General features: G+C 26.8%; 2 protein-coding genes across 7 annotated transcripts in view; both read left to right on the plus strand.

Moving 5' to 3' along the window:
* The first annotated feature begins 480 nt into the window (after positions 1–480).
* On the plus strand, positions 481–6807 carry LOC124431709 (cytochrome P450 4C1-like). The gene is made up of 10 exons (XM_046979891.1): positions 481–704; positions 2407–2516; positions 2616–2706; positions 3008–3202; positions 3593–3662; positions 4321–4447; positions 4565–4643; positions 5282–5394; positions 5905–6142; positions 6444–6807. The coding sequence occupies exons 1-10, from the start codon at positions 533–535 to the stop codon at positions 6782–6784; spliced, it is 1536 nt and encodes a 511-aa protein (XP_046835847.1). The 5' UTR covers positions 481–532; the 3' UTR covers positions 6785–6807.
* A 1599-nt stretch (positions 6808–8406) lies between these two features.
* The window catches only part of LOC124431653 (uncharacterized protein MAL13P1.304-like), an 11835-nt gene continuing 4611 nt past the window's right edge, over positions 8407–15630 (plus strand). For 4 of the 6 annotated variants that reach the window (XM_046979791.1, XM_046979792.1, XM_046979793.1 and 1 more), the window contains exons 1-16: positions 8407–8844; positions 9041–9234; positions 9341–9517; positions 9626–9765; positions 9908–10092; positions 10212–10342; positions 10453–10572; positions 11130–11438; positions 11539–11635; positions 11808–11889; positions 11974–12264; positions 12336–12524; positions 12608–12766; positions 12902–13035; positions 13551–13889; positions 14069–15630. The exon at positions 14069–15630 is cut by the window's right edge and continues 269 nt beyond it. In XM_046979791.1, coding sequence (XP_046835747.1) covers positions 8632–8844; positions 9041–9234; positions 9341–9517; positions 9626–9765; positions 9908–10092; positions 10212–10342; positions 10453–10572; positions 11130–11438; positions 11539–11635; positions 11808–11889; positions 11974–12264; positions 12336–12524; positions 12608–12766; positions 12902–13035; positions 13551–13889; positions 14069–15630 — 4322 coding nt within the window. In that variant the 5' untranslated portion in view covers positions 8407–8631. Of the gene's footprint in view, positions 8845–9040; positions 9235–9320; positions 9518–9625; positions 9766–9907; positions 10093–10211; positions 10343–10452; positions 10573–11129; positions 11439–11538; positions 11636–11807; positions 11890–11973; positions 12265–12335; positions 12525–12607; positions 12767–12901; positions 13036–13550; positions 13890–14068 lie in introns of those variants that run through there. The other 2 variants (XM_046979794.1, XM_046979795.1) reach the window with 2 other exon arrangements.

Below are 15630 nucleotides of genomic sequence, written 5' to 3' on the forward strand. Positions count from 1 at the left end.
TATAGTGTAATTGTACTCGTTTATTACAAAAAAATGTTACAAATTCCGTATAAAATTTGTAAAATTGTAAATAAAATATTAAATATTTATATATGATATATAAAATTAACAATCTTTGAAAATATCGACGTTCATTGAACTAATACGATTATATCTAAGAGATATTTTCAAATTTTTCTTGTTTCTCTCATTAATCAAATTTCGATTAAATCATATCAATATAGGATGGAAGTAATCTTTCTCAATATAAATGATTTAATTCGTAAAAAATTCATCGTGCTGAATCAATTTCTATAATACTAATTATGCAAATCAATGTTATTATTTTGAATTTTACGCCGATGATAGTGACCGATCATAATTTATTATGTCATATATATCCATATGATTCCAAAGAAAAATAAAAAAAATTGTCTCTACGATCGCTTTATATATGCAACATTAATGCATTAAGAATACAGTTAGTGTTTGATAGTCGTCTTCATAGTTAGTGCTATAATTAATATTAAGAATTGTTAAGTAAAAACATATAATGGATTTTATGTTATTGATATTAACAAGTATAAGCGTTCTTATTCTGATAAGAATATTTTTCTCGTTATACAATGCGTATGTTTTTCGTAAAAGAATCAACAAACTTCCAGGGCTGCAAAGAAATGTTTTATTTGATACCTCGGTGTCCCCAAGAAAATTAAAAAAAGAAGGTAAACTCATTCGTGTGTTTTTTCTTTCCTGTTGTTTTTTTTTGTTTTTTCTTTCTCTTGTTTCTCTCTTTGATTATTACATTAAATACAATTCATGATTTTTCTCTTCGTTTCATTATATATATATATATATATATATATATATATATATATATGCGTTTGTGTGTGTAAAAAGAAAACAAGCGAAATATAACAGGATATTTTCTATGGAATGAATGAGAGAAAAAAGAAAAAAGAAAATGAAAAAGTATACGTATATTTAACACATTGCATACGATATACGAATAGTCACGAGATATCTCGTTTTAATGTTTTTTCGACTGAATCTGAATGATTTAGGCAATCATAGATAAATATTTTTGTTATGTTATTAGGATAATAATTTATGTAAATATAATACCAAATGCAAATTTAAAATGTGCATATATGCATTCTGTTGCTTGCCAAGTATGCTTCTAATAATTTTAATAAGAGTTTAAAAATGTGCGGGCCTTGGAAGTGCATTGAGCACGTAGAGCACCGTATGCAATGTGTTAATATAAATAATTTTTTTATCTTTTTCTTTTTCCTTTTCCTTTCCTTTTTTTTTTTTTTTTTTTTTTAAAAAAAACGTTGATAAATAATTTTATAATTTTTCCTTTTAGTTCGGTCGTTTAATTTTCTCCTTTTTTCATTCTTTCCTTAATTTCATTTATTTAAAGACAGTGTCTTGGCGAAAGTTTTGCTAAAAAGAAAAAATTACGCATATAATAAAATAATAATTATTTATAATAATACGCATATATATTTATATTTGTAATCATATAAAATTTTATCATATAAACGAATAAAATAATTTCTACATTCAATTGCTCATTTTATTTTGCTTTATCATAAGCAAACACTTTGTCGTTTAATATCAATTGCGATTTATTTACTTTTTTCTTTTCTTTTCGCTGTACTTGTACGTAGAATTCCAAGATTATACGCAATCTATCTCTCTAATTAAAGCAATGGAAAGTATCAATGATTTTGTTATCAGCATTTTATTATCAGCAGACACAATTTTTCTGTAAGAAAAAGTTTTATCAAAAGAACCTTTGTTAACGTTCATTTCTATTTAGTTTATAATTTCATTCGTATAATTTGATAAGAGAATACTAACGAGAGATAATTCATGACCTTCTCCTTTTTATTTTATTTCTTTTTTTCTTCTTTTCTTTTTTTTTTTTTCTTTTTTTTTTTCATCCAGGAGATCGACAATATAGATAAACAACGACGATGTCTCTTTATTTATTAATATTATTTTAATATAATATGTTTCCACAATATAATTATTATTGTTTGTATTATAGCAATCGATAAAACGATAATTATTAAAAAAAAATGAGAGAGAGAGAGAGAGAGAGAGAGAGAGAGTAAGAGAGAAACAAAAAAAAATTAAGAGAAACGAAAATTAATTATCATTGATATCCGATCAATGTACTTTCATTATAATTATTATATACAGTTTCTTAATTATTTATGATACAAAATAAGAAAGTTTTTTATGTTTCTCCTTTTACTCCTTCCCTTTTCTCTTTTTTACTTTCTTCTTCTTCTTTTCATCATTTCTTTTTTTTCTTTTCTTTTTTTTTTTTTTTCTTTGTTTCAACTTCGAATCTATAATAATACAAAAATTACATGGATCACATTGATGAAAATGTCTTTTTTTTTTTTTCAGATCAATTCTTGAAATTATTAAATTGTTCGATTAAATTCAAGAACGGATTGTTTAGAACCTGGTTCGGAACCGAGGCTGTCGTTCACATATATAAACCCGAATACATTGAGGTTGGTTCTTTTGATTTCTTTTTTTTTTTTTTTTTTTTGTTTTTTATTTATTCATTTCCCTTTTCCTTTCCTTCTCAGTAAAAAAAATAAATTTTTCAGATAATACTACGAAGTATGAAGAATATTGAAAAGGCATCCTTATACAAATACTTGGAACCTTGGTTGGGACAGGCATTGTTAACGTCAACAGGTAAAAATTCTTTCATTTGCGATCAATCAAGAGAATTTTTTGCTTTCTACGATGATAATAATAATAATAATAATAATAATAATAATAATAATAATAATCACACTTTTGCTCGTATTTTGTAAACTCGTGTAAATATATTTTGAAATTGTTCGGAAATTTTTTTTCTTTATTTATTTTTTTTTTTTTTTTTGTTTTTTTTTCTTGTTTTACTTACGTCAATGCATAATATGTCTCGAAGGTTCGATTATAAATGCAAGGAAAAAAAAAAAATAAATAAATAAATAAATTTATTTCGTTTCAGGAAAAAAATGGATGCGCGATAGGAAGTTGATCACCCCTGCTTTTCATTTTAATGTATTGGAACAATATGCTATTGTGATGTCAGAGAAGGCAGATATTTTTGTGAAATGTCTGGAAGAACAGATAAAGAAAAATTCACAGGAAGCGATCGACATATTTCCATACGCCAATCGATGCACATTGGACGTGATATGCGGTATAATTTTATTGCAACGTTCATATATTTTCTTTTTCTTCTTTTTTTTCTCTATTTCTCTTTTTTTCTCTTTTTTCTTTTTTATCTTTCTCTCTTTCTTTCTTCCTTTCATTCATTCATTCATTCATCTTCCAAAGTCGAGAAATGTACGTTTTAGAAATTAATTTTGACCTTTTCTTTTTTCTTCTTCTTTTCTTTCTTTCTTTCTTTCTTTCTTTCTTTCTTTTTTTCTCTAATCAAATGCCACATAATTTATCTTATTAAAACACATCATTTATTTTATTTAAACATCACATTAATGCATTTAAACTTATGAACGATTGAAAAATATTTCACTGAGATTGCATTACGTTATCTATAAACTTTACTCTTCCGTTTTATTTATTTCAGAGACTGCAATGGGAGTGAATATAAATATGCAAAAAAATATGGAGAATGAATACGGCAAGGCCGTTCATAGGTAAGCAAAATAATTGTGTTATCGTTTAATATACATGATGTATTATTAAATGTAAATATAATATTATAATAGTAAAGGAAAAAAAAAAAAAAGATGAAAGATAGAAGAAAAAACAAAACGATATTTTAACTGGTGATTTATGACTTGTACGAATAAAAAGAAGAAAAAGAAAGAAGAACAAAAAAAAAAAAAATGTCCGATCAACGTGAATCCTAAAAATCAATCGATTTTCTTTGTTAATTAATATACATTATATTTACGAAAGTTCGATTACGTAAATGAATTAATCTTGATAAGATATTGAATGAGTTAAAGAAAAAGTCTTCTATAAAATATTCAAGGAGATGGATTCATTACGAAAATATACAAGAAATATTGCCAATGTAATATTTGGAATAATATATATATTCAATATATTGCCAAGGGACTCATTCGCGCCTTTTGTTAATCACTGTATATATATAATATATATATATTATATTATTATAAGTGAATATTATTATATTATTATATATTATATTATTATAAAAAAAGAATATATATATATATATATATATGTATATATATCGAAAAAAAAAATAATTATATATAAATAGATATAGATATTATCGATTTTTCTTGTTAAATTTAATTATTAAATGGATATAAATATTTTAAGATTCACGGAATTATTTATGTATCGTTTATATCGTCCATGGTTAGCCTGGGATTGGTTATTTGCATTGACGCAAATAGGAAAGGAATATTATTCTTCCATAAATATTATGCATACGTTTACAAGAGAGGTAAATTAATATAAAGACTTAAAGATATTTTAATTTTATTATAGTTATGATGTTTAACGTTAATCGTTAGTTCATGAATGAAATTATATATATATATATTTTTTTTTATATTTATAGGTGATTAAAAAAAAGAAAATGGCGAGAGAATTAAAATGCGATATCGACGATAAAACGTCATTAGCACTTGATGAAATTGGTATGAGTGTTTTATAATTAACGATTATATCCTGATTTTTTTCTCCTCTATATTTTTTTTTTTTTTTTTTTTTTTTTTTAATGTTCCTTAAAAGCTTTTTGATATTTTTCTTTTTTTTTTTTTGTTCATAATTTCTGACAACAACCCGAAAAGATATTATTGGCATCTTGAATGATTGTTTTAATTTGTTTCTATATAAAAATAGAATAATTTTTTTTTTTTTAATTAAATGAAATAAATTACATGTAAAAAAAAAAGTTACCATAAAACGTCCTATTTCTGTTTTTTATTTTTTCTTTTTTGAATCGTCTAGGTATATATAATTCTTAACTTTGCATTTGTGCATATGTATATACATACATACATACATACATACATACATACATACATATATACATACATGCATACATGCATACATACATACATACATACATACATACATACATATATATATACATACATACATACATACGTACATATATACATATACACATCCACACGTGGGTACATATATACATATACACATACACACATACAACATATATATATATACACATACACACATACAACATATATATATATATATATATATATATATATGTGTTTCTAATGAAAATTTTTTTTTTATTCGATCGTAGGTAAACCAACAAGAAAAGCTTTTTTAGATCTTTTATTAGATGCTAGAGAAAGTAATGAAAATCATATGACTGATGAGGAATTAAGGGAACAAGTCGATACGTTTATGTTTGCTGTAAGTTATACTTCAGAATTATTTTTATTTATATAGAGTGTAAAAAAAGAAAAAAAGAAATCCTAATTTATTTAAATCCTAAGAAAGCATATTTCACGATAGAAAGAAAGAGAGAGAGAGAGAGAGAGAGAGGATATTGAAAATTGCATAGAAAAGAAAAAAGAAACAAAGAAAAAGAAAACAAAAAAAAGAAAAAGAAAAAAGATTCAGAAGACTTTGAAATCCCAAAAATGTGTTCAATCATAGAAGATTATTGATCCATCGTAAGATGTATCCTCTCTCCCCCTTTCCTTTTCCCTTAAGTATCATTTAAAACGAATCTTTGTAAACGAGCTATAATTTAAATATTTTTTTGTTAATCGAACTGAATAATTCCAAATTGTACAACCTGCATATATTATGCACTTGCATTTATTGTTAGTTTTATATATATATATATATATATATATATATATATATATATATATATATAAAGTATGATTATACGTTTTGAAATATATTTTTTAAAAGGGACACGATACGACTGCAGCGGCCATAAGTTGGGCGCTTTTCTGTTTGGGTAATAATGAAAACATACAAGATAAGGTACACGAGGAGCTCGATTATATTTTTGGTGATTCAAATGAATCGGCCACGACGAAAGAAATATCTCAGTTGAAATATCTCGACAGGGTGATAAAGGAGGTACTTAGATTGTATCCCAGTGCACCTGCATTTTTGCGAAAACTTTCGGAGGACGTTAAGATAGGTAAAGATCGATTATTGTAAATTTATCATTGGAATTTGTTTTTTCTCTCTCTTTCGTTTTTTTTCCTGTTATTTGTTTGTTTTTTTTTTTTTTTTTTTTCTTTTTTTCTTTTGCTTCCTCTCAAATTTGATCATCGCGGAGAAATTTATTATACACATTCGAGATCCTATAGAAATTTATTTGTTTGTTTGTTTGTTTGTTTGTTTGTTTGTTTGTTCGTTCGTTCGTTTTGTTAAAAATTATTTATTAAAATTTTATTTTATTTTATTCATATCTTTATTTTTTTCTTTTTTTCTTTAAGACGATTACATCATTCCAAAAGGTTGCATTGTGTCCATGAGCTCGTTTTGTATGCATCGACATCCAAATATATGGCCGGATCCGAAAAAATTTAATCCCGATAGATTTCTATCGGAAAATTCGAAGAACAGGCATCCATACTCTTACATACCGTTCAGCGCAGGACCGAGAAATTGTCTTGGACAAAAATATGCTCAATTGGAACAGAAATTCGTACTTGTTGCGATTTTACGTAAATGGAAAGTGAAAAGCTTTCAAACGGAGGAGAACATTAAGTTTTACGGTGCTCTCATTTTGAGACCTTCCGAAGGGATATATCTTCACTTTATACCAAGGAAATAAATACATCGAATGTTTCACGTTAATATAGAGATTTTCTTATTTGAAATTTATAATCTTCGAAGTAACGTTCAAATCATTTGCAAATAATATTCAAATTCATTTTGACAAATCAAACTTTTGTACAAAGAATTGTTTTCTTAAGTTTTACTTTTTTTTTTCTTCTTCTTCTTTTCTTTTATATATATATATATATATATATATATATATATATTTTTTTTTTCTTCTTTTTTTTTTTCTTTTTTCCTTTTTCTTTATATCTAATGAAAATAAAATCAAACGTACGTAAATTTATTTTTTAATAAATCATAATAATATCTTTATTACGCGTATGCGAATATATACAATTATAATTGGAATTTGAAAATTTAATTGAAAAAATAATACAACGATTGAATTTAGATTTTAACGAGTTCCGTTATTTACGATACTGGAAATAATTAATTTTTATTAATTATAAATACAAATTCGATAGATATTCATTCGTACGTTGATCTTTCAATAATTTTGATAACTTGTATTTTGAAATATTAATTTTTAGGGTTTTTTTTTTTTTTTTTTTTTTTTCTCATTGCTCTTATATTTCCAAAATTAAAAGACGATAATCCGAAGGAAAAATTATTGTGTGGTAGGGAAACCATTATTTTTTTGCATAATGTTAAATTTAATTTGCCAACGTGTATGAATATGACTTGCAAAATGGTGAATTTTTATATAATAATAAATAAATGGTGAATTTTGGTAATGCAAAATCTATGAAGATACATAATTACATGAATTTATATTATTTTAATGTTACATATACTAGTAAATATAGTAGATATTGAAGAATATACGAAGTTTTTTTTATTTATTTTATTTTTTTATTTTTTTTTATCTTTTTTTTTTTTTATTCACTTACCAATATTTCGCATGTGTTAGATAATTATACATTTTACTGAATAATACTGAATGTTCGATTAAATATCGATAATCAATAAAATTCAATTTCAATTTTTATTTGATATCATTGAATATGTGTCATTAAGGAATTAAATTTAATTGTATCATAGAATAAAATTGATCATTGTGATCAAATATTATAATCTATTATGGTAACTTACCGACGATACCTTCTGCAAAATGAAAAATAATTTCTTATATCACGAAGTATCTACGGTCGATAAAACAGTTTTCTAAGTAAACACGTTAAATGTGTTCTTCATACACTTTGCTTTTGTTTTTTCTTTTTTTTCTTTTTTTTTTGTTTTTTTTTTTAGTAGAAAGTACGCCTCTCTATAGCTTAACAAATTATACGTAAAACGTATAAATCTTTCTCGTTTCATTTTGAATATTATTTTTATATTCTTAGAAAAGAACACAATGAAATTTATAAATGTATTTGTATATATATATATATATATATTTTTTTTTTTTTTTGATGTAATACTTAAGTGGCAAAAAAGAAAAAGAAATTGTAATAACAAAAAATCTTATTAAATAATTTAATAGTATTATAAAAGCGATAAAAAAAAGAAAAAGAAAAATGAATAAGATGAGTGGCGCTATTGTAGGCATCACGGATCGACGAACATAAATTTACAAGTCGATTACGAATCTAGATTCTCTTTTACGTATGATCAACACGCGAGACGACGCCATATTGAGTGAGTGTTGACTGATGCCGTGCAGGTGTTTACGCGGTAGTTGATAAAATTTTTAGTGGAGAGAAGAAGAAGAAGAAGAAGAAGAAGAAAAAAAAAAGAAGAAGAAGAGAAAAAAAAAAGAACGTATCAGTTGTTTCTCTACTCGGTTATTAATACCACGTAAATATTCTATTGTGTTATTGTTCTATTAGATTTATTGAAATAATGAGCGGTAGTGACGGAAAGGAAGATCAATGTGAAAGAGCAAAGGAAGGAAATGTCGTTTTGATGGGTGAAACATTAGGAAAAAATTGTACGCACAATGATCCCCAATGTTGTTTTAATGTTGATTTTATGCGATTGGGGAATGATATAAGTGGTGACATAGATGAGGAAAACGTTATATCTACCAATATTACGGACTATGTTCCTCTGACGGTATGTTGTTTAAGAAAACTTTAATAGAAATTACGTTTTATTGTTATATTTCTAATAAAAATTAACATTAACGTTTTTTTCTTTCTTTTCTTTTTTTTCTTTTTCTTTTTTCTTTTTTCTTTTTTTTCTTCTTCTTTTTTTCTTCTTTTTTTCTTCTTTTTTTCTTTTTTTTCTTTTTTTTTTTTTTTTTTTTTAGAGTATGACCATAAATGAAAGCGAAATTGATACCTCAGATAGTGACACAGTTTATTCTGAAAATATGAAATGTACTATTGTATCTAATAATACGGAGGTATCATCTCATAATCTTTCTACAAAATCAATATCGATTCATAGTCCATCAAGACGAAATAAAGAGTCATGTTCGTGCGACGTTTATAAAGCTAACAGGTAATGGAAAAGAATAATTATACGAATAATTTTATTATAATATTATTATATTTATTTATTCCGTTAACAAATCTTTCTTAACTAAGAGCATTTTCAATGAGCACAGAGATATATTTCGCGAGGAGCTACAAGCTGCCATGAAATTTCAAAATCTTTGGTCTAATTTGAGACAACAAATATGCGCAGTTTTTAAAACAGCTTTGGAAGTTTCTCGCACGTCCGATAATTTACAATCCCAACAAGAAATCTTTCCTTTGATTGATATGCATGATACAGTGACTCAGTGAGTATTCAATTTTATTCATCTGTTTATACAGATTGAATATAATAAATTAATATAATAAATGTAATTAAAATAAATTTATATATATATATCTATCTATAATTATAGATTATGCAAAAGGGATCCTTATCAATTATTTATGAGATTAGTGGGTCAGGCCCAAGAATTTGTTGTGGAAGTTAAAGTTCGCCTATTGGCACTTTTAGATGATCGTAGTGTGAATAATTTAGCTGAAATCTTTCTTGCCGGTTTGTATTAATTTTATTGTAATAACAATTGATAAATTATATTTAAAAAAAAAAAAAAAAAAAACCAATAATTATTATTATTATTATTATTATTATTATTATTATTATATAAAGGAGAATATTTTATTATATTACGTTATAGGACTTTTGGATGACTATGATGCATTAATATCAACTGCTTTTAAAATTTCTATAATAGTAAAACCATTAAAAAAACATCTATGTAAATTTAATTTAACGTGGGATTGTTTTATTAAGAAATTATATCAAATTTATGTCTATAACAATCCATTGGTACAAAATAATTTGCCTCCTTTTCTTGTACAGGTGAATGAATAAATTAAATTTTTTTTTTTTCATATCATATTGTTCAATTTATATATTGATATATTATTAATATAAATTTAATGGATTAAGATCATTTATATTAATTTAATTATTCACAGTTAAGGAAAGTTTTACTATTGAAAGGTTTGGAATATCAGGAACTAATTCGTAGATATCTGTCATTTGATGATGAAATGATAACAATTCGTAGCCTGTGGCCAGAGATAGAGCCATGGATGGTTAAATATAAGTATGTAATATGTTATTCCTGGTATTAAACAAAACCATTGGAAAATAATTTATATCACAGAGAAAAAGTAATATTATAAAAAAAAATTAAATGTTCAATATAAATTGTAGTGCAGAACAAGCAGTACAAATGACACAACTCAGGCACATTAGAGAAGGCTGGGAATTATTTACAACTATACGAAAGATCATGGAAATAAGGAAGCTGATGAAATTGTCGGATGGCGGAAGGTATCTATAATAATTTAGTTTTAACACGTTCCGTGCCAAGCCATTTTTGCCTGACTTGTCGTTCAGGCCATTTGATAGTTTGACTAAAGAAAAAAAATTACTGCGTGTACCACCGGTGGTACACGTGGCCCGAGTATCAAGTTTAACGTGTACCACCGGTGGTACACATGGCACGGAACGTGTTAACCCTTTGAGTGCTGAATACTCGTGGCCTATGCAGTCCGTACGGACGACGCGCGGCTGGTGCTAACGATCGCCGTGAACTGAATACTTTTTCGCGCAATAGAAACAATTGTCGAACATATACATTTGACCATAGTATAATACATTGATCATTTTTGCCAGGCGCATATTTGCGTCCACAGTCCATACTGATAGCATCTGCCGAGCGCGTATTTGCGTCCATAGTCTATATCGATAGCTTTCGCTGGACGCATATGTGCGCCCATAACACTCGAAGGGTTAAATTTTACTTTTTTTTTTTTTTTATCTACATAATTTTTTTTTAATATCTATATAAAATCTCTTATAATTGCGCTCTTTCACTTTTTTTTTAGTGAATTACAAGAAATCGATGGGCAATTAACTGCTCTCATCGAACAAGCGAAACATGGTGCATCTAGTATGGACGATAGATCGACAAGTCCTACTCCAGATTTTAGCTTAGATTCACTTAATATATCTCAATGTCTTGAAGTAGTTCAAATTTTATTGGATGACTGGAATAAAGCACGTCATCAAAAATTAGTTGATATTGCAAGGGAACTTACTGTAAGACATATGGTAGCCAATGAAAATGATCCTGATTCTTTAGCTTATGCTCATGCATCAAATCATTTAGAACAATTTGCGATTAAAAGAGTCAGGTATGTGGAAAGAGTTTGATTACAATTTTCAATTCTACGGTATACAAATATAAATATATATATATATTTTTTTTTTTTGTTTTCGTTTTTTGAATAATAGGAGTCATGGTAAAGATATGTCTATAGAAGATAATATTGTGGAAGAAGAAAATGATTGTGGATGTCAAGAATGTACAAAACCTTCAACATCTCCAATGGTAAATATTATTTATTTTTGTGATCATAATAATAATAAGAAGAAAGAGAGAGAGAGAGAGAGAGAGAGAAAGAGAGAGAGAGAGAAAAGAGGAAAAAGAAGAAAGAAAAAAAGAAATTATAGCATATTTTTTAATATATTTATTTTTATACAAAATGAAAATTTTTTTTTAGAGTGGAAATGGTCGCATTGGAAATATTGAATTACCAACGGATAATGTTAATTTCTTTCCTATAATCGCTAATGGATTAATGAGTAAGTGAATTTTTTCTTTATTACTTAATAATAATTTTTAATAAGGATAAAATATAGTTCCATCTGACTTGTTAATTTTTACAGAACACATTATTAACTTTACCGCTACTAATAGCAGTAATACTGAAATTCAATTAAAAAAATTATTCGAAGAAATGAAAGATACAATTGGTATTAAAGAAGAAAAAGATATTATTTTAAAGAATGTAGATGATAATATTGATACACAGCCGTCTATTCCGCAACCTTGTCAATGTGTGTATCTACATGCAAAAGAAATAACTGAAAGGAAGAAAGGAACTATAGAAGATCCTCTTTGTCCTTGTCTTTTAAATTCAAAAAGAAAATGGGACATTTGTCCGTGTTTAACAAAAAGTTAGTATTAATTGTATACAATGACAATTGTTAATAATATATTGTTATATTAATTGTTAATTTTTATACAGTTTTAGAAGAGCCAATGATTACTAATATTGATCCTAAAGAGATATCATCGAATTCAGTTACAATTAATTGTAATCAAGAATTAAATAAACCAACCGTTAAAACGGGATCAACACAATCTATACAAACACAAACAAGGCATTCCACTACTCAGACACCTAATTCAAATCATAATCGTATTACATTTCCAAGTAAGTAGAAATATATTTTATAATACTTCATCCAAATGTTTGTCATTGAAAGATATTCAAGGATATATTTTCTGTTATGAAAGGTACAACCACCACTCATCCATATACTCATAGATCTGTTTCGGATGTGACAAAAAGTACAGTGCCTTCGCACAAACTTCATACCCACAATAATCATAATTCACATGCTTGTCATAAACAAACAAATGTTGAACACATCAAGAGGGTATCGTGTAATGATCGTTAGTACAAATGAATAATTTTTCTTTTTCCTTTTTTTTTTCTTTTTTTTTTTTTTTCTTTTTCTCTCTCTTGACATAGATCATCTTTCCTTTTTTAATTTTAGTAATAATATTTGTTACAATTTAATATTACAGTAAGTTCCGGAGACGGAGATTGTTCGGATTCTGCAAGCAGTCAAGAGGATTCTTGTTCAACCAGTAGTTCAGCTCAAAGAGATTCTAGTAGACACTGCGATTGCTGTTATTGTGAAGTTTTTGGTCATGGGGTTGTAAGTTTGAAATATTTATCTATGATTTAATGGAACTTAAACCCTTTGAGTGCTAAATACTCGTGGTCTATGCAGTCCGTACGGACGACGCGCGGCTGGCGCAGACGTTCGCCGTGGACTAAATACTTTTTCGCGCAATAGAAACAATTGTCGAACATATACATTTGACCATAGTATAATACATTGATCATTTTTGCCAGGCGCATATTTGCGTCCATAGTCCATACTGATAGCATCTGCCGAGCGCGTATTTGCGTCCATAGTCTATATCGAAAGCTTTCGCTGGACGCATATGTGCGCCCATAACACTCAAAGGGTTAATCCTGACAAATTTCTATAATATAATTGGAAATTGTTAACGATAAGTCAATTTGATTTATTATAAAATAATAATTCTTTTTTTTTTTCTTCTTCTTCTTTTGTCTCGTTTTTTGTTCTCGTTTTTTATTTCTTTTTCCTCTTCTTTCTTTTTCTTTCTTTCTTTCTTTTTTTTTTTTTTCTTTTCTTCTTTTTAGCCATCCGTAGCACCAGTTAGTAGAAATTATAACGAAATGAGAGAACGTTTAAGACAAATATTGACGAAGAAAAAAGCTAAAAAATGTAAAGCCACTTATAGTACGCCAAAAAGTTTGGTCGACGTGGCATTGCCGCTTTCCAACGTCAATCAAGAATCGAAACCAATTATGAATAATTTGGCGTTAAGATCGAATACACCTGTTCCGACAACATTGTCGGATGATCCAAGGGATCAAAGAAATTTAGAAGAATTGTTGGACTTCATTGAGGGTAATCAGAATGGGAAAAAGGATAATAATAAGAAGGCTGAGAAAAAGGCAAGACAGAAGCAACGTAAGGTTAGTGTAAATTATATTAAAATTAATGTTGTAAATTTTGTTTTCTAATGAAAAAGAAAAAAAGAAAAAAAAGGGGGGGGAGGGGAAGAGGGTAAAGCAAGGAACTAATTTGTTTTTTCTTTTTTTTTTTTTTTTTTTTTTTTTCTTTTTTTTTTAATTCGCATTTTAATATTTATTAGTTGCAAGAGAAAATGAAAAAGGACAGACAGGAGGCGGAGAAGCAGAAATTAATTGAATTACAAAAAAAGACGCCGGAAGTTACGATCACCGTTGTCGATTCTCAGAAACCAGTCAATCAAAGATTTTTACCACAATGTAATCTTCCTGAGGTCTCGATATTACCTACTTCCAATCCAAATGCATTATCAAATGGAAAGCATATAACTAATAAGAAGAAGGACAAACAGGAAATGTCAAATATTAATGGAAATAATTCTTGTAGTAATAAAGTAAAAATTTCATCTTCGGTAACTCCTGCAAATTTGAAAATGAAAAGTATATCGAATACTGATAAGTTAGAACAAATTTCTAATTCTAATCAAACAACGAGTAAAATCGATATGAAAAATGAAAAACTTGATTTTAGTAATAAAGCTTTTAAAGGAACGACAAATATAAATACATTGAATACAAAGGACAATGCCAGTCATATCGCAGAGAAATTGGCAGCAATGGATTTGACGGATAAACAATTGACTAAAAAGGAAAGAAAAAAATTAAGAAGAGAAATGAGAAAGCAAGAGGAGGCCAAGATGAATGCCGCGACCTTAGAGCCGGCCATTCAACAAACAGAAAATCAACCACAAATTGTTACGATTAAAAGAATAATGGAATCCAATAGTACAGAACCAACTGTTACAATAACATTAAAAGGACAAACTCCTGCGGAGGATAAAGTTTTATTTACTTTAGTAAATGGACAAACCAAGGAAGTACCTTTACATAAATCCGAACAAGAACAAAATTTATGTAATAACAACAATAATAATAATAATAATAATAATAATAATAATAATAATAATAATAATAATAATAATAGTAATAATAATAATAATAATAATAATAATAATAATAATAATAATAATAATAATAAAAAGAAGAAAACAAACAAAGCATCTACCAATAACGAAACTATACAAAGTAATAAATTACAACAAGCCAGTAGTACAAAACAACAGCAACAAGTTAAAATGTGCGATACGAAACATACAACAAAGTATCAAATCAATAACAATGAAAAGTCTAAAGGTATTAAACAAACCGAAGAACGTAAAATGCAACAGCAAGGCGTTACAGATATTAAAACAACAAAGTCTAAGAAGGATAAAAGAAATTCTGAAACCAAAGAAAATGTCTCCCAACAACAACAACAGCAACAACAACAACAACAACAACAACAAAATCTAACGAGTAAGAGTAAAAATTTACAACAGAATACTCAATATAAAAAAACAAATAGATCTGTTAATATTACGCAAACTACGGATATACATAAGTGTAACGTTACACTTGAACCAGTTATAAAATCAAAGAATCAAAATGAAAAAGTTAATGACAATGTTATAAATAATAAACATAAGAAACTTGTAAATATAACTAATACGAATAAATCGATGAAGAATGAATCACAAAAGTTACAAATAAAGGGAAATAATAATACGATTAAACAAGGAACGTTCTCAGCAATACCGTCTACGTCGGATGACATAATAAATTCATCGTTGAGCTCTCAATTTAGGGA

The sequence above is a fragment of the Vespa crabro genome, chromosome 22, assembly GCF_910589235.1.
Source record: "Vespa crabro chromosome 22, iyVesCrab1.2, whole genome shotgun sequence".
NCBI lineage: Eukaryota > Metazoa > Arthropoda > Insecta > Hymenoptera > Vespidae > Vespa > Vespa crabro.

Excerpts from the sequence above, each read along its gene's own strand:
- LOC124431709 (XM_046979891.1), top strand. The coding sequence starts at position 533 with ATGGATTTTATGTTATTGATATTAACAAGTATAAGCGTTCTTATTCTG. Across the intron at positions 2,517-2,615 it reads ATAAACCCGAATACATTGAG|ATAATACTACGAAGTATGAA; the intron begins GTTGGTTCTTTT and ends TAAATTTTTCAG. Across the intron at positions 5,395-5,904 it reads TCGATACGTTTATGTTTGCT|GGACACGATACGACTGCAGC; the intron begins GTAAGTTATACT and ends ATTTTTTAAAAG.